The 26,019-nt window shown below is 33.7% G+C and overlaps 1 protein-coding gene across 3 annotated transcripts in view; it reads left to right on the top strand.

Moving 5' to 3' along the window:
- LOC140441256 (uncharacterized) overlaps window positions 1-26,019 on the top strand; it is a 39,435-nt gene extending 13,416 nt beyond the window's left edge. Inside the window, exons 2-4 of one of the 3 annotated variants that reach the window (XM_072531863.1) lie at window positions 11,352-15,014; window positions 18,936-18,972; window positions 24,584-26,019. In XM_072531863.1, the coding sequence (XP_072387964.1) occupies window positions 14,786-15,014; window positions 18,936-18,972; window positions 24,584-24,632 (315 nt within the window). In that variant the 5' untranslated portion in view covers window positions 11,352-14,785 and the 3' untranslated portion in view covers window positions 24,633-26,019. Of the gene's footprint in view, window positions 1-11,351; window positions 15,015-18,935; window positions 18,973-24,583 lie in introns of those variants that run through there. The other 2 variants (XM_072531862.1, XM_072531861.1) reach the window with 2 other exon arrangements.

The following is a 26,019-nucleotide window of genomic DNA, read 5'->3' as shown; positions in this document are numbered from 1 at the left end:
CGTTTTCATCATAATTTGTGCATTTTGGTTGGCGGCATCTGTAATATTCTTCGTCATTTCTTGTTTAAATATATCAAGATCATTTTTAAATTCATGCATTTGTTTTGATAAATCAGATATTTTCGAAGCAGTCATTTTATTCTCATCAGACAACTCGTTAACTTTTTTACTTAAATTAACTTCTATTTTACTAATGGAGTTTGAGATTTTTTGTTCGAGTTGAGTATCTTTTTGAATTCTATTTTTTTGTATCAAATTAATCTCTTTTCTTAGAAAAGTTTTCGCACGAACAATGCTGTCATCTACATATTTCTTATTGGAAAGATGATTACCTGCTACAGGAGGATCTCGTGTAATGTCTTTATGTACTTCATGTATCTGGTTTTGTAAATCCAAAATGGATTGCTTTAAGCCTTCACGTAGCTTTTTAACAACTTGTTCATTAGAACGGTAATGATGATGACCAAACTTGTCAACACTCATGTTGGAAATGATGTTCCAATAATCCAAACATTAATATATAATATCTGCTTCACGTAATTCGTTGATAATGGCAACAATTTCATTATTGTGAGATGTGTTTCCTGCTTCTTGGGAAGCAACCAGCAATTTGAGTCTGTCGCATAGTTCGTTTGGATCATCCCAATATACATATTCAATAGGATTATCGTTGTAGATCAAATGAGAATTATCGACGAGCCCTGACCCTTTGGAGCTAGATGGTGAAGATAACGATGTTCGAGGAGACGTTGTCATCGATGATGAACGAGTCGTTTTTGCTAAACGAACAAGACCTTCGAAAGGTTGTCTCTTTAATGCAGTAGATCGAGTTTTCGGTGGCGATTTCTTTGTTGTTTCATCGGTAGGTTTAAATAGCGGTTTGATAATATGATGATATTTTTTCCCAGTTGCACCTTTAAGACGACCTTTGGAATCCAGATGAACTTCTGTACTATTTAATAAACTTTTATAGTGCTTTAAATCTGTATCATTATAATCTTCAGGGTTATCATAGAAAATTAGTTGGTATAGACCTGGCGTTCCCGGCACCCATCCTCCTTCCCCACTACCATCACTGATGACTTGTATACTACCTTTGTTTTTGTTAAAGTTTATTCGTCGTTTACCCAACATCCAGCCAATTTCATCATTGTAAATAGGTCCGTAGTTTTTATCAATTTTATTATCTTTCATCCAAAATTCTTTTATATACTTATGGCTCATTGGAGGATATTGCTCGATATATTCATCAATAGCCTCTTTCGAAACATTATTAGGATCAAATATATCATGTTCGTTAACTTGATCGATTGATACTGCATCGGAAAATACATCATCATCTCTGGCTTCTTTTTTTATCTCTTCCTCCGTTTTCACCTCTTCTTTTTTAACGTGTCTAAGCTTGTTATTAATAGCATGATGCAACGTTTTTGACGATTGCGCAATATCTGTTAGAGGTTTAGCTATGGGCTTAAAGAGTTTATTTAGCGACTCATCTTGTTCTGTTTTACCTAACTTTAATGCCAAATACTTTTTGCGAATGACACGAGCTAGTTCGGCAACTTTACGCGTGCGCGCAGCTACCTCTTTGTCCGACATATTGTTATACAATGCGTGTTTTTCGATCATACCTACAGTTTTATAAACTTGTCGAAACCTTTACGATATCGTCCGTTAGAAATATCGAAATCCTTAACAATGACGAATGTACCGTATTTGTCCTTCCAACATTCGGAACAAAATTGTTTAAATTGCTCAAATGTCATATCAGGTGATACGTGGTCATCAAAGACGTGTTTCAAATTGAGCTCATCTTGCTTAAACAATACAATAAGATTCGCATTATCACGTAAAAGTTGTTTGCCTGCTCGACTGTATGATTGACATAGGTATGCACAATCAATGTCTTTATGTCTACCCATACAGTAATATTCACGTATTGTTTGTTGTGGATCCGTTGATACGTCATCAAATATGAATATTGAGTTTGGTTTAGCTTTACTTGGGCTTATAACATCATCATTATCTTTAAATGGAAAATAACCTACTTCTTTCACAGACTCCAACACTTCCTTCAAAAATTGATACTTGGGCTGAAACAACGACTTTGAATAAACGTAAACATTTTTGAATTTAGCGCCATTCAGGTCAAAAAGTAATGCCAACATAACATTAGTTTTTCCACATCCGCTTGGACCACATATGATAGCACGAAATGAATGTGGTAGCAATGCACCATGTTTGCTGGTTCTTGTCACGTTGTCGACAAAATCCAAGTTTTCCACTGCTAGTGTCTTGTCTTGTTGAATGACCTTCATCTTGTGATTGAGATGTATTTTGTACACATGGTTATATAAAGACATTTTTCAAAAAGCGATTCATTTCAATGTTGATCGTTCAAGGTGAAGGAGTGTTGAATTCTCTGATCAATAGTCTACCGTTTGAATTGCATGCTCCTGGTTACCAATATCTAGGACCTGGAACTAAATTACAGAAACGTCTAGCTCGTGGAGATCCGGGGATAAATCCGTTAGATCGAGCTGCGAGAGATCACGATCTCGCATATTCCCAAAGTAATTCATTGAAAGATCGACATAAAGCAGATTGGGTGTTGGAAAATAAAGCGTGGGAACGAGTTAAAGCAAAAGACGCATCTTTGGGTGAAAAAACCGCTGCCTGGTTAACTACTACAGCAATGAAAGCTAAACGAAAACTGGGTATGGGTATGAAACGTGGTAAAGGTGTTGGTTCATTTAAGCGACATGTGTTACAGCCAATTATCAAAACATTGAAACGTGCTCCTCCGTCACCAAATCTGCGTAAATCCGCTCTACTTGCACTTGCAGCAGCTAGAACAGCCGTTAAGAATGTAGGTGGGAAGAAAAATGTACGTGTTCCAAGAATTATTTCATTTGAACCAAAATCTGGTGGGATTTTACCTTTAATCCCAATCTTTGCAGGCCTATCAGCTCTCGGAAGCCTCGCTGGGGGCGTAAGCGCGATAGCGAAAACTGTTATCGATTCAAAGAATGCTCAAAAGAAACTAGAAGAAGATAAACGTCACAACAATGCAATGGAACATCTAGGCAAAGGATTATACCTGCGAAAAAACGCTAAAGGTGGCTTTGGATTATATTTAAAAAAGACAAAAAACTTCCGCTGAAGCTACCTAATAGGCCTTTAACCAATGTGGATTTAAATAGATTTGTTAAACTACTTAAAATTTCAAATTTCCGCGGCGTGTTCATGCGAGATAATTTACCACGTAGCCCTCGTAAACATGAATGTGCTATTATTAATCTCGACATTTCCACAAACCCCGGTACACATTGGGTAGCTTACAGAAAGATAAACAACGATATAGAGTACTTTGATTCATATGGTTGCTTGAAACCACCGCGAGAACTAGTATCCTACTTGAACGGTGGAAGAATTTTCTACAATAACGACCAATATCAAAGTTATAACCAAATTAACTGTGGACATCTTTGTTTAAAGTTTCTCTACAATGGAACCATCTAACGATATATTGAGAAGTGCCATTTGCATTTTTATGAAAAATATAACGAGCGTTGTTTGGTATGAACTACCTCAAGATATTCGTCGCGCACTAGAAGATTATTTACCCTGCAAGAAAGACTATGATAGACATGAATGGAGTGATGTTTGCGGCATGTATATGGAAAGTAGATGTGTATTTTGTAATGTGTCATATTATGAGAAAAATTTGTAACAGTATAAGAATAAATAAAGGAATTTTTAACATATTTTGCTATTTAATTTCATACACCTATTCAAATGTATTAGTCATATCTCGATTGTTGACCTTGACAAGTACTTCCAACGAGTTTTCGTTTACTCCTCAAGTACCTCTTGTGCTTGACCCTAACCGACAGTATTATGTAGCAGTGTTGGGATTTCATACATTTAATTCGATTCCAAACATCGATGGCGAAAAGTTTTACTACTACGAGAAAAATGATCGAAAAAAGTTGTGTAGCATCGATATTCCGTCTGGATCTTATGAAATTACCGATATCGAAACGTATATTTATAACGCATTAATCGATAAATATAATTCGATTCGAGATAATGAGTTCATCTTAAGACCCAACAACAATACGCTCAAGTGTGAAATCTTTAGTCAAGATCATGCTGTTACTTTCGAGAAAGATGACAGTCTCGGCAAAATATTGGGTTTCTCATCAAACAGAATATTGGTGCCAGGAAAAATGCATTCTTCGGACCAACCTGTAAACATTATAAAAGTATCGAGCCTACTTTTTGAATGCAACATTACCGAAGGAGCCTTTTACGAGGACAGACCTGCGCACACCGTTCTACATTTTCCGATAAGTGTTGATCCTGGTTTCTCTATTGACGAACGTCCTCATAATCCTATATACATACCAGTAAGCAATAGCATACGTGAAATTGCCAACATTACCGTTAGCGTACTCGATCAAGATTTAAGACCAGTCAACTTTAGAGGAGAGAAAAGTACACTTCATTTGGATTTTAAGGAAACGATATAGATGGGTTTAATTATAAAACAAAGCTCTACGCATCAATATCCATTAGTCTCACGCAAATCTTACAAGCGACGTGACGTGTCTGCTGTCAATAAAGCCTTTCTCGTTTCCATTGGATTACAGCTAAAAGATGTCAAAACGTCAATACATTCGACGACAGGTTCAGGAACCTCAACCACCTATTTTAGATCTGTACCAGAAACCTCAGTTCGACGATACTATTAGAAAAGAAGAATTTCGTACATATACACCTTACATCAAGTCATTTAATAATAGCGACGTTGTCGAGTTTATCATCAATCAATCAGATGCATTTTTTGCCATACACGAAACACTTTTGGAAATTAAAGGAAGTATAAAGAAAGTGGGTACTGGAACTGTTTCTCTTGCACCGAATGCTGGAGCCTTCTTGTTTGATACATGTACATACATCCAAAGTTCACACGACATGGAAATAGTTCGAGATCCTGGTGTAGTTAGCACTATTCGCAGTTTGTTGTGTTACACTCCTGACGATTCCAAGTATCTCAGTACTGCAGGATGGAACTATCCCAATAATCCACATTTATCGGGAGACAGCTTTAGTTTACTGATTCCGATAAAACATATTTTCAACATTTTCAACGATTACAATAAATTAACCTATGGTCGTCAAGTGTTTCGATTTGTTCGAGCACGTAATGATAGAGACAGTATTTTAGTGGAAGAACCTAATGCCACAACAACAACAACAGTGTCTTTAACTGTTACCAGCATGGAACTGAAGGTCAAACATGTCTTTCCGAATGACGATGTGAAAATTGACCTAATGACTCCGATTAAGAATAATACGCCGATAACCATACCTTTCCGTAAATGGGAACTTAATGAACTACCTTCACTTACGGCTGGATCCCGACGTGAGATATGGAGTGTAAAGACAACTTCAGCTGTTGAACGTCCACGCTATGTCATTGTAGCTTTTCAAACTTCTAAACGAGATGACATTCACGCCAATCCAACGTTATTCGATAACATTAAGGTGTCCAGCGTACGAGTGGTTATTAATGGTGAATATTGGCCTAACGAGAGAATGCAATTGGATTTTGCGAAAAATGATTATGCTATAGCTCACTACAACTATACCCAATTCTTTCCCAGTTATACTCATTCGTCAACAAAACATCCAATCTTGGATTATAATGCTTTTAAAAAATATGCTTTGTTTACTTTCGACTGCTCCAAACAGGATGATACGTCATTTAGATCGGGAACCGTTGATATTAAGTTGGAAATCGAAGCAGATGAAGGTTTTCCTGCAGGCACTCGAGCGTACTGTTTAATTGTCCACGACAGTCTACTCGAATACTTTCCTCTAACTGAAGTTATCAAAAATATCATTTAACTTGACTTATTCAATCATATCCAATTCAGTATACTATCAGCCATCATGAGGATCGCATTAGTTGACATTCAAGGATTCACCGTAGATGGGTGGTTTGTTCCCAAAGAACTCAGCATTGAAATTGGCTTTAAACATTGCCATTATATATTTAAACCTCCACAACCGTTTGCTACATTAAGTAATCAAGATAAGAAGACTGCTGTGTACTTGGAGAAAAACGTGCATGGTCTTCGGTATTCTAATGGAGATGTTAAATATTCAAAAATAAATAAAATACTGGAATCTAAGTTGTTGTATGCAGCTGACTACATCTACGTTCGCGGAGAACAACAAGCAGAATTTTTAAGATACAAATGTTATATGCTTGACGTCTGTCCCATAATTATTGATGTTTGCAAGTTTGATGATTCTCCATACTCCACTGGAGGCTTTGCTCCACATGAATACAACTGCCACGCTACTGGACTATTTTCCTGCTCCTCGATAAATGTGGATCACCTCCGTCAATGGCTGTGTAACAAAATATTACCTATATAAATTGGATTTTTTTTTTAATAAAAGATTAAAAGTTTTATTTTAGTTTTATTTTAACAGTTTTACATATTTATTTTAATGCAAGATGATTCGCATTTACGATTTACAAGAAATTTTTTAATGATATTAATCGCTATAAAGGCATTTATTACGAATATAATACTTAAGAGTATAATCGATAAACCATATTGATCGATGTCATCATTATTAGTTTTGTACCATTTTGAATCACTTTCGGTGTTATTTGGTGATATTAGCTTGATCTTATAGAATGCTCCTCCTGATTTTGGTATCGCTTTGAAAAATACTGGAAGCTGTCCATAATTCACCACTTCATGATCCATTAGAGTCCAGTTCGGTCGATTACAATCAGTTTTTTCATCATTAAAACATATCGCCTGGTTCTTAACGTTGTTTGGAACGTTTGTATAAAGGACATTGTTAACAATAGCTGTAAGGATGATGAATGAGGTTGTTAGTGGAGGCATCTTGTCGGTTGAATTCTTTTTAACGGGTATTGTGTTGTTTTTGGTAACTTTCTTTCTGACAAATTAAACTCTGCAAATCGTTTTTCAATTGCAGTTCTATCTTCGTACCACTGTATATCGGCTTTTAACTTTTGTATTTTTTCGTACAACTCTTCTAATCTACACCGTATGGAAGTCATCGATGAAATAAATGTCTTTCGCTCCAAAAGCCAATATAAATAATATTCTTAATCACCCCCACTACCCTGGTATAATAAATAGAAATAAATGTTTTAATCCTTTATTCAAAAATACTGTTATTTAATTCACTAATTGTATCTTCCTTATAATAATACAAATATTCCCTTAATGCTAAACTTACAATACTAGTATCACAAGAAGCCTCACAAAATGAATATAAAATGTCTATTGGTTGTAAATCGTTTTTGAATGAAGTAGCAATTTTTAACGCATTGCAATAGTAATCTAAAAATCTCAGTCCTTCGAGAAAACGAATGCGTGGTAAAATTAACTTTTCATTTCCTTCAATAAGATTTTTAACATCTTTTTCAAATATCTGCAAAGTAACACCAAGTTTCTTAACATTGAGCCATTTAAGTTGATCTGTCGCTTGAGTTTCAATTGCTAACAATTCACAACATTCTGGAGGTTCATCTTCACAATAGCATTGCAGAGGCATCAGGAAAAACTGATTATATTTACGATTAAGTTCATCGATGAATTGGATCCAATCACATATACCGAACGATATCTCATTATTCTCGCTGCTTAATTTAACACCTGGTCCAAATGATCGAGCTGAACTTAATCCAACTAATACTTTTAAATGCTCAAAATTATACAAAGTATTAAGCAGCATCATTTCACTTTTGGCTCTTACTTCCACACTGTTCATGTTGTAATGACTACGTTTTACGAAATAACGCTGTGAACATGAACACGTTTAATTATATCTTCTTACCTCTCCACACCTGCCTCTCCCACGCTAAAACTATGTTGCGCAATATTTCGTAAGACTATTCATTTATGCATCACATGCCGGGCTTAATTATTAACTTCCTGCCTCCATGAGAGAATATATTTTATCTTACATTAAATAATCGAATTGGAATGTGCACGTGTTTCCGGCTATATATCGTGATCGCGTGAGACATTTTTAATAGCCGGCGTATCCGATGATGTCATTATTCTCAGTAGCAAGATCTATTTTATAAAGATTTCAACTGATCATGTAAAGTATAAATTGAAAAATAAACGAATTTTTGTTATTATGGTAATCGATAAAATATATACGAGGTAACTCGTAAAATATAAATTGAAAAAATTTAGAAGTTTTACGCTAATGGTTGTAGGTTTTAATTACAAAAAAATACGAGGAAAAATGGCTCTCTTTGTCTGTCATTCGTCTTCTTCTCTTTGTCAATTCATAGAACGCAGTCACCGACCAGCGATTGAACATCGTTCTCATTGGTTACGTTGACGTGTAGCTTCGTTATTATTGGGGGGGCGTCTTTTCGGGGGAATGGGGGGGACTGGGGGCGTCTTTTCGTTAATATTGTGGTACGACTCCACCATTAGTCGATGCACGTCTTTCTCATTGGCCGTTGATGCACACCATTGGCCTCCAACGTCACGAGGATGTCCACCATTGGTCGAGGACACGTTTCTGTGGCATCATTGGTCGAGGAAAACGTTCTAACGTCACGAGGAGGGTGTTACTATGTCACCATTGGTCCCTCATCGCTATACCGCCATTTCTATGTTGTTTATTCAAATTCTAAGCTGTCATTGGTCGCTGGGGGTGTTGCTATTCCCACCACTGACGCTGCTATGCTGCCATTGGTCAACGACACGTTCCGACGTCACGAGGACGTCCACCATTGGTCAGCAAGACATTGGGGGACGTTCCTATGCCACCATTGGCCTGCTATTCCCACCACTGACGCTGCTATGCTGTCATTGGTCGACGACACGTTCCGACGTCACGAGGACGTCCTCCATTGGTCAGCAAGACATTGGGGGACGTTCCTATGCCACCATTGGCCTGCTATTCCCACCACTGACGCTGCTATGCTGTCATTGGTCGACGACACGTTCCGACGTCACGAGGAGGGCATTACTATGCCACCATTGGCCTGCTATTCCCACCACTGACGCTGCTATGCTGTCATTGGTCGACGACACGTTCCGACGTCACGAGGAGGGCGTTACTATGCCACCATTGGCCTGATATTCCCACTACTGACGCTGCTATGCTGTCATTGGTCGACGACACGTTCCGACGTCACGAGGAGGGCGTTACTATGTCACCATTGGTCCCTCATCGCTATACCGCCATTTCTATGATGTTTATTTAAATTCTGAGCTGTCATTGGTCGCTGGGGGTGTTGCTATTCCCACCACTGACGCTGCTATGCTGCCATTGGTCGACGACACGTTCCGACGTCACGAGGACGTCCACCATTGGTCAGCAAGACATGGGGGGACGTTCCTACGCCACCATTGGCCGAGGGGCGTGGTCTAGAGACACGAGGTACGTTCCTACGTCACCATTGGTCGAGGGGCGTGGCCTCGAGACCCTAGGCACGTTCCTACGTCACGAGGGGGGCGTGGCCTTGACCCATGAGGATACGTACGCTTGACGATCGACGTGTGACGTCACTTCCGCTCCAGAAGGAACCCTATCTATCTACTGGTATGGTAAGAAAGATAATTGAGAACTTTCTGACGCACACATAGACCTTAGTACTTTAAATATACTGATTGTAACTGGTAAATATTGTCATAAAATAAAATATCTGTGCTCACAATTCATCTTAATTATATTCTAATATGTTTCAAAAACATATATTTGGCTTTGCAATCATGTACTGTTATTAGAGACATATTTTTACCCAGTTAAAATGGATGGTACTTGTAAATACCTTTGGGAGAATGTAATTCTTACATTTTTATTGTATTTGGGAGACAAAGGGTTAAATGATATTTTATTAACAAAATAAATAGGAAGCACAGAAAAAGGCATCTCTCTCTTATTGTCTCTGTTTGATCTGATTTACAGTACTTGTGCCAAATGCGGGTGACTTTAGTTACAGCATTGTCCCACATTCAACATTTCTTTAAAATAATGCCATGATATTCAATTTACAGATACTGCACTCAAATCTTGTTAAGTAATGGATCTGGAGTGAAGTACTCTTTTCTATTCTTGCTTTGACTCATCTTTATGAGAAAATTCAGTTAATGTGACAATGCAGTAAGCTTGGAGCACATTTTAAAGCATTTTTTGTTTTAAAATTTTTCCTTTTTTCCTAGTTTTAACATCAATCTCATTAATAAATCACAAATAAAACTTTACTTTCCACATTTTTTCTTATATTTAGATTAAAAGTTTTTCATTTAATGAGATTAATATAGACAAAGTTTACATAGTCTAAACTAGTACAGTAGACTCCTGTAAATTCGGCTACCTCGGGACCGGACCCTAGGCCGAACTAACTGATGCTTATCTAAAAATGCCCATTTATTATTTGTATGGATCTAGCAAAAACAAAACACTTATACATGAAGTAGAAGACAACACAGAGGAATACTCTGACATATATTTAACACATATGAAAAGATAGACCATTACACAAATACTATAAAACAATACTTACAGAACTCTAGGCCTAATAAAATTTAAAAATATTATTGCACATTGGTGGTTTGGCTTCTTAAACACTTAAAAAAAGTCAGTAATTTTTTTCTGAATTTTCTTTTCACCTTAATCATTACATCAATGGCATTTGCTTATTTTTGCTGCTTGACGTAGGTAGCTGCCAGTTGCAAAGCTGCTTTGCCTTCAGCGTGGCTCATTTTATTATCTTCATCTTCCTCTTCATTCTCATCAGCATCTGTATCATTATCCTTCTCATTTTCATGGCGAATGACACACTCGTCGATTTCGTGTCCGCCAAAACCCGTGTAGCTCCTTTTCAAAGTTGATCCATTCCAAAACATCTTCTTCAGAAATGGAACCACAGTTCGGTAGTTGCTGAAGGTCGTGCAATAGAGCTGCATTGCCATCAGGTTCGTTAACAAGAATGTTGTTTGGCTCATCTGCTGATATGTTTGCTTGGTCAATCTTATCTTCTAGATTTGGCCAAAGTTTTTTCCAATAATTTACAAACGTTGACAGTGGTATTTCGTTGTATGCCTTGGCCGACATATACACAACATTCCTCATATTAACTGACTTACTTCACGTTACTTAAAAGACTCTAAAGATTAGCTTATTGAACCTTAATACATTATTTAATTTTAAGGCGCGAGGTTTGGCGGGTCAGCTAGTTTTAAATATAACAAAATTGATTCTTGCATTAATTTTCACTTATACTTTAATATTTATATTGTAGTTGGTTTGTATTTTAGGTTATTTCCACGACGAACACAAAAAGGAAATTATGGAGTCCCTAATTGAAGATTCATCTTACATAGGAAATTATACGAGTCAACACTCTAAAGGAAAAACAGTAAATAAAAATATGAAAGTTACGACTGGACAAAGACCTTACAAGTGCGAAATTTGTTTTAAACAGTTTTCTTACAAATGTTATTTGAAAACACATTTGAGAGTACATGCTGGGGAGAAAGCTTACAAGTGTGAAATTTGTTTTAAGCAGTTTTCTCAGGCAGGTCATTTGAAAACACATTTGAGAGTGCACGCTGGGGAAAAAGCTTACAAGTGTGATATTTGTTTTAAGCAGTTTTCTCAGGCAGTTCATGTGAAAACACATTTGAGAGTACACACTGGAGAAAAATCTTACAAGTGTGAAATTTGTTTAAAACTGTTTAGTGAAGCACGTACTTTGAAAATACATTTGAGAGTGCACACTGGAGAAAAAGCTTACAAGTGTGAAATTTGTTTTAAGCAATTTTCTCAAGCATGTTCTTTGAAGACACATTTGAGAGTGCATACTGGAGAAAAATCTTACAAGTGTGAAATTTGTTTTAAGCAATTTTCTCAGGCATGGTATTTGAAAGTACATTTGAGAGTCCACACTGGAGAAAAATCTTACAAGTGTGAAATTTGTTTTAAGCGGTTTTCTCGGGAAGATTCTTTGAAAATACATTTGAGAGTGCACACTGGAGAAAAATCTTACAAGTGTGAAATTTGTTTTAAGCAATTTTCTCAGGCAGGTTCTTTGAATAAACATTTGAGAGTACACACTGGGGAAAAAGCTTACAAGTGTGAAACTTGTTTTAAGCGATTTTCTCAGGCAGGTTCTTTGAAAAAACATTTGACAGTGCACACTGAAGAAAAATCTTACAAGTGTGAAATTTGTTTTAATCTGTTTTCTCGCTCAGATTCTTTGACAACACATTTGAGAGTCCACACTGGAGAAAAATCTTACAAGTGTGAAATTTGTTTTAAGCAATTTTCTCAGGCAGGTTCTTTGAAAGCTCATTTAACAGTACACTCGGAGGAAAAATCTTACAAGTGTGAGATTTGTTTTAAGCAATTTTCTCAGGCACGTTATTTGAAAAAGCATTGGAGAGTGCATACTGGTGAAAAATCTTACAAATGTGAAATTTGTTTTAAGCAGTTTTCTCAGGACGGTTCTTTGAAAACACATTTGAGAGTGCACACTGGAGAAAAATCTTACAAGTGTCAAATTTGTTTTAAGCAATTTTCTCAGGCAAGTTCTTTGAAAGCTCATTTAACAGTACACTCTAAGGAAAAATCTTACAAGTGTGAAATTTGTTTTAAGCAATTTTCTCAGGCACGTTATTTGAAACAGCATTTGAGAGTGCACACTGGTGAAAAATCTTAATTAACATAATTTCATCTTGTGTGCCTGAGGATGTCCTAATGACTTAATAGGCAGATAATGTTGCTCTCTTTTTTTCTGGCTGCAGTTGGTTAAAAGTGGTGGAAAAATTAAATGACAAAGTAGAGAATATTTCTTAAAAACTTCTTGGGAACGGAATGTGTTTGTCCTCTAGCTAAAGTCAAGCGATTTATTTTATAGAAATAGAAATAACACTCCGAACAAATATCAGTAAATAAATTGAAAAATTGATAAAAGCCAAATTGAAAAGATGACGTTGAGGGCATCCAGTGGAGTCAATATAATTCGGTGCCTGTGTCGAACATGGTGGGAAGCATATCCTGCTACTTTACTCATTTTATATAAGGCCTATATTAGGCCACACCTTGATTATGGATGGATTTTCCTTAGAGGTTGTGCCCGTTCCTTACTTACAAAATTGGATAAAGTTCAATACAGAGCTCTCAGCTCTGTATTGAGCTGAGGAAGATTTGTGTGGTGGGGGGGGGGGAATTTATGAGGTCCTCTCCAGTTCATATTATTCTGTCGGAATGTGGGGAAACACCGTTAGATCTTAGAAGGATTTGGCTAGCATCTAAATTTATATTAAAGGTGGTAGCATATGACAACCCGATATATTCTTCAATAGAGCAATTTCATATAGTGTTTCTGAATTACGGTACTTTAGTTTCCGGAGAAGTAAATACTTCCCACCAATACTGGCTGCCTTCCAGAATACGCTTTATGAGATTCATGAGGTGGCTCATAACTCCTTATTTCCTTGTCACTCCTTCGCGCTTGATTCTCAAATTTCTCCTACAGTTTATGAAACTCTCAACCTAGTGAAAGAATGTAACCAAGCCAAGTTTGTGTCATGGTACCTTGATAACTGATCTGAATATAAACTTATCTTCACAGATGGATCCAAAGATAAACAAGGTAATGTGGACATTGGTATATAACTTAATGAAAGCACCGAATTAACAGCAAGATTACCATCTGCTAATTCAATTTGTTCAGCAGAATTATTTGCAATAAAAAAGGCATTAGGATTAATTCAACAGAATGATTTTGAAAAACACCTAAGTTATAAGGCTGCAGCAGACACACAAACTCTTTAATTAAAACAAAAACTTAGTCAACTCCATGAACAAAATAAAGAAATTAAATTCGCATGGATTTCAAGTCACACCGGGATAGTGTGGAATGATAGAGTTGATTATCTTGCTAAACTTGGAAGAAAGCTACCAGTTACTGAAGAACCAAAGACTTCCTTTAAAGATTTTCAAACTAAATATAAGGAAAACGTATGGATCAGTTGGAAAAATCGGTTCCAACAAATAGGACAGGTAAAAGGAATTACTTATTGTACAAATATTACGGTTCCATACAAAAAGGCCTGGTTTACAAGGTTTCACAACCTGGGGAGGGGCATAATTATTGCACAAATGTGTCGCATGAGAAGTGAACATTGCATCGTTCCGGTTCATTTATTTAGATTGAAAGTGATCAATACAAACTTGTGTTCATGTGTTAGTTTAGACACCTTACATCATGTGTTGTTGGAATGTACTAGATATCAAAGGGAGTCCCAGTTACTTAGAGGTGAATTTCAAGGTGATCCAACATTTATCGATGTTTTGTTCAAAACCTTAAACTCAAAGACACTGCTTGCAGTGCAAAAGTTTTTTTCGTCAACAAGGTCTCGAGTATAGTTCGTTAATGTACATTATAAGACTTAATCTGCTTGCTTGGATTGAATGTGCTTAGTGCGGTTTGGAACAATAGAACTTTTGAACATTTGACTTTATTTTCTTTTTTCTCCTTTAACTAGTCACAGATCCTGGCCGGATAGCCCTGGTAGCGAAGGCCAAGCAAATGAATGGAAGAAGAAGAATATACATTATAGGTTATGTTCATTGCCCTAAATAAAACAAAAACAAAGGAAACAAAAGAAATTACCGGAATTTTTATTGTGATTTCACTTTTTGGCTGTAAAATTATTATTAGATACATAAAATCAAGTGTAATCAAATGGAAGTAAAGCAAGAAATTAACGAGGAAACGTCTAAAGTGAAAATAGAGTATAATGAATTGGATGATATTCTTTTGGATGGCTTTAAATGTGAAATTCAGGAAGAATCCAATAGGCAAAGTACGCATGACACATATGATAATTTAGACTTAAAGAAATGTCCCATAAGTACTGAAATAGAACAACATGAAATTAACCCATTTGAAGAAAACCAAAAAACTGAAAAAGGTTAGTAACAATATATTTAAGTCCCCCCATATTAGTTTAGAGTGCGAATCGTTTGCAAATAAAAAGGCAATCATATTTTTCCGATAAAACAGTAAAAAGTGGTCGCGTAAAATTTAAACATCGATAGTACAGGTGCTGTGCTTATGATTAAAGTTTATAATGGAGTGTGTTATTTGTAAAAATTCAACTGGAGATGCTACCATAAACTGTGATAGCTGCACCAGGTCGACACATAGGGAATGTTCTGGATTGAATGCCAGAGAACTACAACTTATGGACCTCAAAGGTAAGAGATATTGTGAGGATTGTCAGAATGGGATAAAGCTTATTCCTAAATTGCTGGCGAAAATTGATCACATGGAGTTAGAAATCAAACATTTAAAAAATATATCAGATTCTGTTGACAGTAATGGCCCTAACAACAGGGAAGATAAAGAAGAAATAATATGTGAGATGATTGAGAGGCAGAGTCCGGCTTCTAACATAATTGTCTGTAACGTGAATGAATCAAAAATGAAAACGCAAGTGTGATTCTGAAGATGCAACAGCTATTGGGAAAATATTGAATAATTTTAATATTGACAAAAATAATTTAAAAGTGTTTCGCTAGGGAAGATATATGGGAAGTAAGAGTAGGCTGCTCAATGTTATTCTTAATTCAAAAGAAGATGCCAAATTTGTTCTTAAGAATAAACAATTAATTTCTATTCCAAGCATTAGAATATTTGGTGATCAAATGAAGGCTCAACAGGACTATTTTAAAGCGATTAAAAATAAACTACAAACTTTGATTGATAACAGTGATACTACCAAAACTATCAGATATATAAATAATAAACCAACTATCGTTTCGAAATCCATTCAAAAAAACATTTTGTAAACCCTAATATACCTTTCAACTCCGATATAATTTATCTCAACGCCAAAAGCATAGTAAAAAATAGAGACCAAGTCCAAGAATCCATAACTTGCTATAACCCCAAAACAATTTTATTGGGTGAAACTAGGATGACATAGATATTGAAGTGAAACTTGAAAATTATTGTCATATTCGTTGTGACTCAACGAGTAGATACACTGGAGGTATTATGCTATACATCAACAAACATTATAATTTTTCAAATTTTAAAACATTTCAATTGCGTAATAATTATTGGTGCAAAGTAATAAAAGTTGATGTTAAATCCATGGTTTACTTGGTTGGGTGTTTATACCATTCACCATCCAGTTCTGATGCTGTTTATTGAAGATTTGGAAGAAATATGTGATGCCTCATTTACTACAAACTACTGTTGTGTGTTAGTTGGTGATTTTAATATTGACTTGTTGGCTAGTAATTTCTATGCTGAAAAAATTAAAAAATTGTTTTTGGCTTATGGGATAAAACAATATATTAGTGATCCTACCCGTATTACTGACACTAGTAAAACTTTGGTAGATTATGTACTTTCTAATCAAAATAATATAAGTGCTTGTGTTCACGATTGTCCAAAAATTACTGATCATTCCGTTATTTCAGTAAATATCTCCAATAATAATAGTTATAATATATCTGATGGTAATATATCCAAGTTTAGAAATTTATGTAATCAAAACATAGGTAAAATCAAAACTAATCTTATCATGTGTCACTTTAATTTAGATTTTGTTGATGTTAATATCATTTACCAGGAAATTTTGCAAAATTGTGAAAATGTAATCAATGGCGTAATACCAATTGAAACATGCCAGTTTCAATCAAAATTACCTTGGTTTGATTATGAGGTGTTTAAACAAATTCAGCAACGTGATAGGGCTTATAAAGATTTTAAAAAATGTATTGACGTCATTGAAAAACAACATAAATGGCAGGTTTTTAAGAGACATAGAAATAAGGTAATAAATATGTTAAAGCTAAAAAAAGAGCGGTTCTATTTTAACAAAATAGACAGGTATAGAAACAATCCAAAAGAAATGTGGAAAACTTTAAAAAAATTAATCAATGATAATAGTTGAGAAATACCAAACACTGTAATCTTTGAAACTACTACTGGCCTAAAACGGTTAACAAACAGCGTAGAAATAGCTAGCAGTTTTAATGAGTATTTTGTTGAAAGTATTGTTCAAAGTATTGATAATTCTGAAACATGGTGTAATGTAAATAGTAATCTATATTTAAATTTTGAAAAATTTGAAGAGCTCTCTATGCAGGATTTGTGAAAAATTGTTGTCAATTTAGATGATAAATTCTCACTACATGAAACGTTAAATTGCAGAATGGTAAAGGAAGTTTTTGAAACCATTGGGCACGTTATGTTAAATTTAATTAATACATCTCTTACTACGGGTAGAATTCCTGATGTATTAAAAATAAGCACCATCACCCCTATTCAAAAAATACAAAACACTATCAAAGCTGAACAATTCCGACCAATCAATACTTTACCTCCTATAGAGAAAATATTAGAAATTGTTGTTTATGAACAATTATTGGAACATGTAACAAAAAATAAAATTTTAATTAATAATCAATCAGGTTTTCGAAAACAATTCTCTTGTGAATCAGCGTTACAAGTTACATTATGTCACATAAAGAGTAATTTAGATAAAAATAAGTATGTAGTCGGTGTATTTCTTGATTTAAAAAGAGCTTTTGAAACCATTGACAGGACAATAATGATTTCTAAACTTTATCAGTATGGTATAGGAGGTACAGTAATTGCGTGGTTAGAAAATTATTTACAAGATCGCAAACAAAAGTTCGATTTAAAGACGAATTGTCATCTGAAATAGATAGTAATACAGGGATTCCTCAAGGTAGTGTATTAGGCCCAAATAATTTGTAAATTTATTAATCTTTTTGCCAATGATACTCTAATCTGTTGTAGTGATGAAAATTTTAATGTAGCTATTCAAAAAATGAACACTATTTTAGATATGGTTAATAAATATTTAAAAATGAATAAACTGAAGTTGAATATGAAAAAAACAAAGGCAATGGTTTTCACTACCAAACATAAATATAGGTTGCTTGATTCTGAAATCATAAATTTAAATATTAATAATGAAAAAATTGAAATTGTCACAACAGTTAAATATTTGGGATTCCAGCTTGACAATATTCTGAATTTTGAGAGTCACTTCGAGTATGTTCATAAAAAAATATCAAAAAAACTTTACTTTCTGAGTAGAATATCTCAAAATTTATCAATGGAGTCAAAAATAACAGTATATAACACAATTATTCAACATTTTGACTATTGCTCATCAATCTTATATTTATTTAACCTTAACAAGCTTAACATGCTACAAAAATTACAGAACCGTGGAATGAGAATAATTCTTAAAACAAATCGCCGTACCAAAATTGGGACGATGTTAAATACTCTAAATTGGTTCTCTGTTGAAAATAACCATGATTTTGGTCTTCAAAATAGTAAATGGCTTAAGTATCACCTGAATATTTTGAAGAATTCATTTCTTTCAACAAAAGTATTCATTCTTATAATACCTGAGGTTTAGATGACATATATTATGTACCTAGAACTATGTATAAAAGTATGATGAATTCGCTCTTTTTTAAAAGCTTCCTTAAATTTAATCAGTTACCTACATCTGTAAAAAAATGTACTAGTCTCAATAATTTCAAAATGTTACTTAAACAATATATCAAAAATTTATAGTTTACTTTCTTTATATTGTATGTATATTAGGTTTTTTTCTATTTAAATAAAGATCTATCTAGAAATGTAAATCGGAATAATAACTTTTTTACCAGCTAATATAATTTTGATCTTAAATAAAATTTAAAGGCATATAAGAGACAATTACAAATTAAGTAGTTATTTACCAACTTATCTGACCTATGCACTTTAAAAATCTGTCAGATAACTGTATAAAAACCTATTGTCACTGTTTAAAATAGTTACTGTTTTTTGACAGAAATATTAAAACACAGCTTTAAAACTATTTTAATAAGGTAGGATTCACAGTACTGAAAAGTACCATTGGTAAATATAGTATAAATTTATTGGAAATATTTTATTATGGTCAGAAGTGACACTTCATTTTCTTCATATTTAAATTCTTTATTGTTAATAGTGTGATGATGATTATCCAATAGCTGTTGCTCCTTATCTTGAAGACTTCCAGAAATTTGTGGATTGGCTTGGTAGGCAGGTTGGGACAACTGAATGCCAGACTCTTAGTAATCTGGTTCAGTATGAGTATCCATACTATTATCTATGATAAATTCATCAAAATTTTCATTTTCAATAATATCTAGCAGTTCTGTATCAGTAAGTGGCTTTTTCATGTATTCCATCATATACCAAGAAAAAACAACATAATATAGGTATAGCTGCCAGATATATATATATATATATATATATATATATATATATATATATATATATATATATATATATATATATATTCACCTATAATTTTTATATTAATTATCTAAGTTACTTTTAAGTACCAGCTACATATCTCGATATATTAAAATTTCCTAATAAAATTTTAAATCAATTTCTAGATCCTATTAAGCTTACCTCATAATTAATAATAGAGAGATATTGCAGAGTCAATTTTGCACTTGCTGTATTACAGCACGCGTTATTTTGACAGTAGAGCATGCGCAGATATGATATTTGGCTTACGCTGCGTTATTGAAAATACGGCCTGCCGTTATTAGGGGAGCCGTTACGCTGTGCGGAATTCGTTGCGCTATTTTCTTTCTCAGGTTATGTATGTTATTTGTCTTTTATCTAAACCAAGTTTATTAGTAATAATTTTCTAAAATGAGTACATCAGACAGTAGCATAATGCAACAATATAATAATTAATAATTTGAGATAATGATTGAGGTGACAAATTGAATAAAAGCTGAAGATCTTTAAGCCTGCTGGGATATGCGAGCCTTCTCATCACTCAAGTAATGTAGAATGTAAATGCATTTACCACTAACAGAGTTTCTAGTATTGGTACGAATAAAATCTGGTAGGCGTAAAGCTCTTGCAAATGTAGGAATATCTTGTCTGCTAAACCTAAAATTTATTTTTACATCTGCTTGCAACATGTTTTCTAAATTAAATTCTTGATTTTGTGGATGTAATACATGTTCTCCCACAATGTTATTTAAAATGATGAACTCTACATCATCATCATGAGCATTTGCTAAAATAAGTGCTTCTAAATCATGATCCATTTTCAATATTTTGCGAAAAAAATGAAAAGAAAACATAAACAACGTAAATAACGCAACAAAGTATGCATAAGCTCAAGCAATATCTCTATTTGTGATGTGTCAGCCGTATGTCAAAACTGTCGAAATAGGGCGGTGTAAATAGTGCAACGCAGGCACTGTTAACTTTGCAATAACTACCTAATGTAGACTTTACACTACATGATTTTATCATATATGACAATATTATATGAGATTTGTTATGATTCCTCGTTTCTATGATGTTTTAAAAAAATCGTGTTTACACTGCATGATAAGTTATGACTGATGATATGAGTGACAATGAGTGAAGTTTAAACGATTTTTCTTTTTGTTTATGGTCATAGAGATATTAGACACAGTACAGGTATCAACTATGAGATTTTTAAACTATTATAATGAAAATAAATCTTTGATTGCATTAGCTTCCCGACTTTTAATAATAATACGCCGGCAACAACAGCGTACAGCAGTAAGAAGAAAAAGATCAGACGCTTTGGACTCGCAGGTGGCTCTTACGAAGATATCGTGGTCATATCAAATTTAGTGTTGATATTATACAAAATTAAAAATAATTAATAAAGAAACTAAACTAACATTATGACTAAGAAGACTATAAAACACCAAACTAAGAATAAAATAAACTAAATAAATAATAAAAGAAAAATACGACATAATAGCACACATTAGATAATAGCAAATAATATAGGAAGCGTCTATATTCTTTGATAATAGGTTCAATATAAATGCAACAAACAATAAATAAATAAAGAATGTCTCTCGGTAAGGGAATGTTGCTGAATTGACATAAGAATAAGGCGCGATATTTAAATATGTTGGTGTTACCGGTATTATTACCGAAAATCATATGATTTTATCATGTGGAATAGGTACCGTCCTATTCTCCTGTGACAAGCTATGACGAACCGCATGACAGTGCTTATGACATATCACACAGTGTAAACATGTAAATGTCACTTCATGACCAAATCATATGACAAATCACACTACATGATAAATCATGTAGTGTAAAGTCGACTTAATAGTACCTCGGTTGAGTTTACCGAAAGTACAAGCTGATTATAGCCGCAAATATCAAACATGGAACAAAAAATTTCAGTATAGCAGTGTTGGCATGTTTTTAGAATGTAGATGCTCTATGCTTCAAATATAAAAAGATAAAGCTTTAGAAAAGTATATTTTGTTTATATTATGTTATGAATTCTGCAATTTTTGATTTATATAAAACAACAACAACAGTTAATTAATAGAAATTTTTTAACAATTACCCTTTGATAGATTAGGGGATAGATTTGGCAATCGTCAAATCAGCAGTTGCCAGATTACAACAGATGTTTACAATTAATCTCGAAAGAGACAAATATTTACTCGTTATTGCTTCATATAAATTAAAAATTGCAAAATTCATAAAATACTATAATCATAATGTACATTTTAAAAGCTTTATCTCTTTATATTTGAAGCATACAACATATGCATTATAAAAACATGTCAACACTGCCAAACCGAAATATTTTTGAGATTTGCGGCTATATTCAGCTTGTACTTTTGGTAAACTCAACCAGTAACTCAAATGAAATAAATTGAATGAGCTAATTTGGTAAGAAAGATAATTGGGAACTTTCTGACTAACACATAGACCTTAGTACTTTAAACAAACTGATTGTAACTGGTAAATATTGTCATAAAATAAAATATCTGTGCTCGCAATTCAGCTTAATTATATTCTATGTTTCAAAAACATGTCTTAGGCTTTGCAATCATATACTGTTATTAGAGACATATTTTTACCCAGTTAAAATGGATGGTACTTGTAAATACCTTTGGGAGAATGTAATTCTTACATTTTTATTGTATTTGGGAGACAAAGGGTTAAATGATATTTTATTAACAAAATAAATAGGAAGCACAGAAAAAGGCATCTCTCTCTTATTGTCTCTGTTTGAACTGATTTACAGTACTTGTGCCAAATGCGGGTGACTTTAGTTACAGCATTGTCCCACATTAACATTTCTTTAAAATAATGCCATGATATTCAATTGACAGATACTACACTCAAATCTTGTTAAGTAATGAATCTGAAGTGAAGTACTCTTTTTTATTCTTGCTTTGACTCATCTTTATGAAAAAATTCAGTTAATGTGACAATGCAGTAAGCTTGGAGCACATTTTAAAGTATTATTTGTTTTAAAATTTTTTACCTTTTTCCTAGTTTTAACATCAATCTCACTAATCAATCACCAATAAAACTTTACTTTCCACATTTTTTCTTATATTTAGATTAAATTTTTTTCATTTAATGAAATATAGACAAAGTTTACATGTCTAGTCTAAACTAGTACAGTAGACTCCCGTAAGTTCGGCCACCTCGGGACCGGACCCTAAGCCGAACTAACTGATGCTTAGTAGAGGAATACTACATTTTAGAATAGAATAGAACATTTTAATGTTCCCTTTGTTAATAGAAATAACAGACTTACTATGTCACAATCAGTGCCCTCAGCACAAAATAATTCTGCTCCAACAAGTGTGTATTTTTATGCCCTTCCATATATTCCAAAACTAACCGTTGAACTCACTAAGATTTTTAAAGACTTTAAGAATATCAAAATAGCTAACAAGAACATCAAAACCATACGTCAGCTGTATAGCAAAATAAAACAGCCCCTAACCACTCTAGAGACTACAGACGTTGTTTATTGCATTCAATGTACTGAATGTCCATCCACGTACATTGGTGAAACTGGAAGGAATCTGTCTAGCCGTATTATTTCTCATAAGAGTGATTGTAGATTAAACAAACCTACTTGTGCTTTGGCAGAGCATACTATCGATCTAGACCATAAGATAGATTTCAACAATGTAAAAATATTAGCCAGAGAGAAAAATAAATTTAAGAGAACTTTCTTAGAGATGGTACATATCAGCAAGAGTGATAATAACAATCTCAATAAGAGATCTGAGATCCAGAATCTTAGCAAAATTTACAATTTTATATTGACTTTTGACTGAGCTATTTTGCATCTCAGAGTTTTCTTTGTTTCCTTTCTTTTTTTAAAAATTTCAGTATTAATTGAATACTTGTGATCAAACTTCAGTTACTAATTCAGTTTTGTTTTGTTTGAGTTATTATTTTTTCTAATCCTATTTACTAAATACTATTTTCTTTCGATTGCTTATGTTATAAATAACATTTTTAATTTCCCGCTTATTTTCAAGTTGGTAATACAGTTGGTAGTACTCAAAATTCATAAACAGTATTTTGTGAGACGTTATTTTCAAAGTTGTTTTTGTATTTTCTCCTAACTATTTAAACAATAATTGTCCACCCACTTTCTCTTTCTGCTCGTGAAATGTGACTGAAATCAAGCCTGCAACTACGACTGTTTTAACATGTCGTCCTTCATTTTGTTTTTAACTTTTAACGTATTTAGTAATTTTTAAAGTGTTTTTTTAACAGTAACATTTTTAAGTTTAGTTGCAACTTCAGTATTATCATGTTATTTAACGTTGTTGTTTATGCCACGAATCTTACATTCGGGTAAGTTTTTTATAGTTTTTTATAGCTTTTTTTTGGCACCATTCAAATTGTTACAACATAGTAATTTTCTTTGTAGACCTTGATAAAGGTGGCAAAAAACCACCGAAAGCTTGGATTCAGAATAAATAGTACGCCTTAGCAAAGCTCTGTTTTTATTGACTACCACACCCAAAACGAAAAAAGTATTTACATATATTTTTTCCAAACTAGTCAAAAAACTTTGGACTACTTTTTCTTATATATATATATATATATATATATATATATATATATATATATATATATATATAATCTGTAACGAATAATGTGACGTTATTTGCTCAATTATGTTTAAAAATTTATGCAAATAAAAATTTACTCTACTCTACTCAAAGTTGATCCACTCCAAAACATCTTCTTCAACAATGGGACCACAGTTCGGTAGTTGCTGATGATTGTGAAATAGAGTTGCATTGTCATCAGATTCGTTAACAAGAATGTTGTTTGGCTCAACTGCTGATATGTTTGCTTGGTCAATCTTACCTTCTAGATTTGGCCAAAGTTTTTTCCAAGAATTTACAAACGTTGACAGTGGTATTTCGTTGTATGCCTTGGCCGACATATATACAACATTCCTCATACTAACTGACTTACTTCACGTTACTTAAAAGACTCGAAAGATTAGCTTATTGAACCTTGATACATTATTTAATTTTAAGGCGCGAGGTTTGGAGGGTCAGCTAGTTTTAAATAAAACAAAATTGATTCTTGCATTCATTTTTCCTTATACTTTAATATTTATATTGTAGTTGGTTTGTATTTTAGGTTATCTCCACGACGAACACGAAAAGGAAATTATGGAGTCCCTATTTGAAGAATCATCTTACATAGGAAATTATACGAATCAACACCCTGAAGCAAAAACAGTAAATAAAAATATGAAAGTTGCGACTGGACAAAGACCTTACAAGTGCGAAATTTGTTTTAAACAGTTTTCTTACAAATGTTATTTGAAAACACATTTGAGAGTACATGCTAGGGAGAAAGATAACAAATGTGAAATTTGTTTTAAGCAGTTTTCTCAGACAGGTCATTTGAAAACACATTTGAGAGTGCACGCTGGTGAAAAAGCTCACAAGTGTGATATTTGTTTTAAGCAATTTTCTCAGGCAGGTCATCTGAAAACACATTTGAGAGTGCACACTGGAGAAAAATCTTACAAGTGTGAAATTTGTTTAAAACGGTTTAGTGAAGCACGTACTTTGAAAATACATTTGAGAGTCCACACTGGAGAAAAATCTTACAAGTGTGAAATTTGTTTTAAGCGGTTTTCTCGGGAAGATTCTTTGAAAATACATTTGAGAGTGCACACTGGAGAAAAATCTTATAAGTGTGAAATTTGTTTTAAGCAATTTTCTCATGCAAGTTCTTTGAATAAACATTTGAGAGTGCACACTGGGGAAAAAGCTTACAAGTGTGAAACTTGTTTTAAGCGATTTTCTCAGGCAGGTTCTTTGAAAAAACATTCGAGAGTGCACACTGGAGAAAAATCTTACAAGTGTGAAATTTGTTTTAATTTGTTTTCTCGGTCAGATTATTTGAAACAGCATTTGAGAGTCCACACTGGAGAAAAATCTTTCAAGTGTGAAATTTGTTTTAAGCAATTTTCTCAGGCAGGTTCTTTGAAAGCTCATTTAGCAGTACACTCAGAGGAAAAATCTTACAAGTGTGAAATTTGTTTAAGGCAATTTTCTCAGGCACGTTATTTGAAAAAGCATTGGGGAGTGCACACTGGTGAAAAATCTTATAAGTGTGAAATTTGTTTTAAGCAATTTTCTCAGGCACGTTATTTGAAAAAGCATTGGAGAGTGCACACTGGTGAAAAATCTTAAGGTGTGAAATTTGTTTTAAGCAGTTTTCTCAGGCCGGTTCTTTGAAAACACATTTGAGAGTGTACACGGGACAACAATGCTACAAGAGTGAAATTTGTTTCAAGCAATTTTCCCAAACATGTTCTTTGAAAACCCATTTGAGAGTGTATACTGGAGAAAAATCTTACAAGTGGGCATTCTGATTCTTATTTATTCTGTATCACAGGTATTAATGTAGGTATAAGTTAATGTCATTTTTTCTGTGAAATAAAAAAATATCTAAGCGAGATAATACAGACTAAATTTTATACATGGTTTTTAAAAGAATTCAACCTATCAGAGCGTTAATCCCTGCGCTTCAAGATACTTTTCAAATTAATGATTTGAGAT

The sequence above is a fragment of the Diabrotica undecimpunctata genome, chromosome 5, assembly GCF_040954645.1.
Source record: "Diabrotica undecimpunctata isolate CICGRU chromosome 5, icDiaUnde3, whole genome shotgun sequence".
NCBI classification, from domain to species: domain Eukaryota; kingdom Metazoa; phylum Arthropoda; class Insecta; order Coleoptera; family Chrysomelidae; genus Diabrotica; species Diabrotica undecimpunctata.
This window is presented reverse-complemented; position numbering and strand designations above follow the sequence as displayed.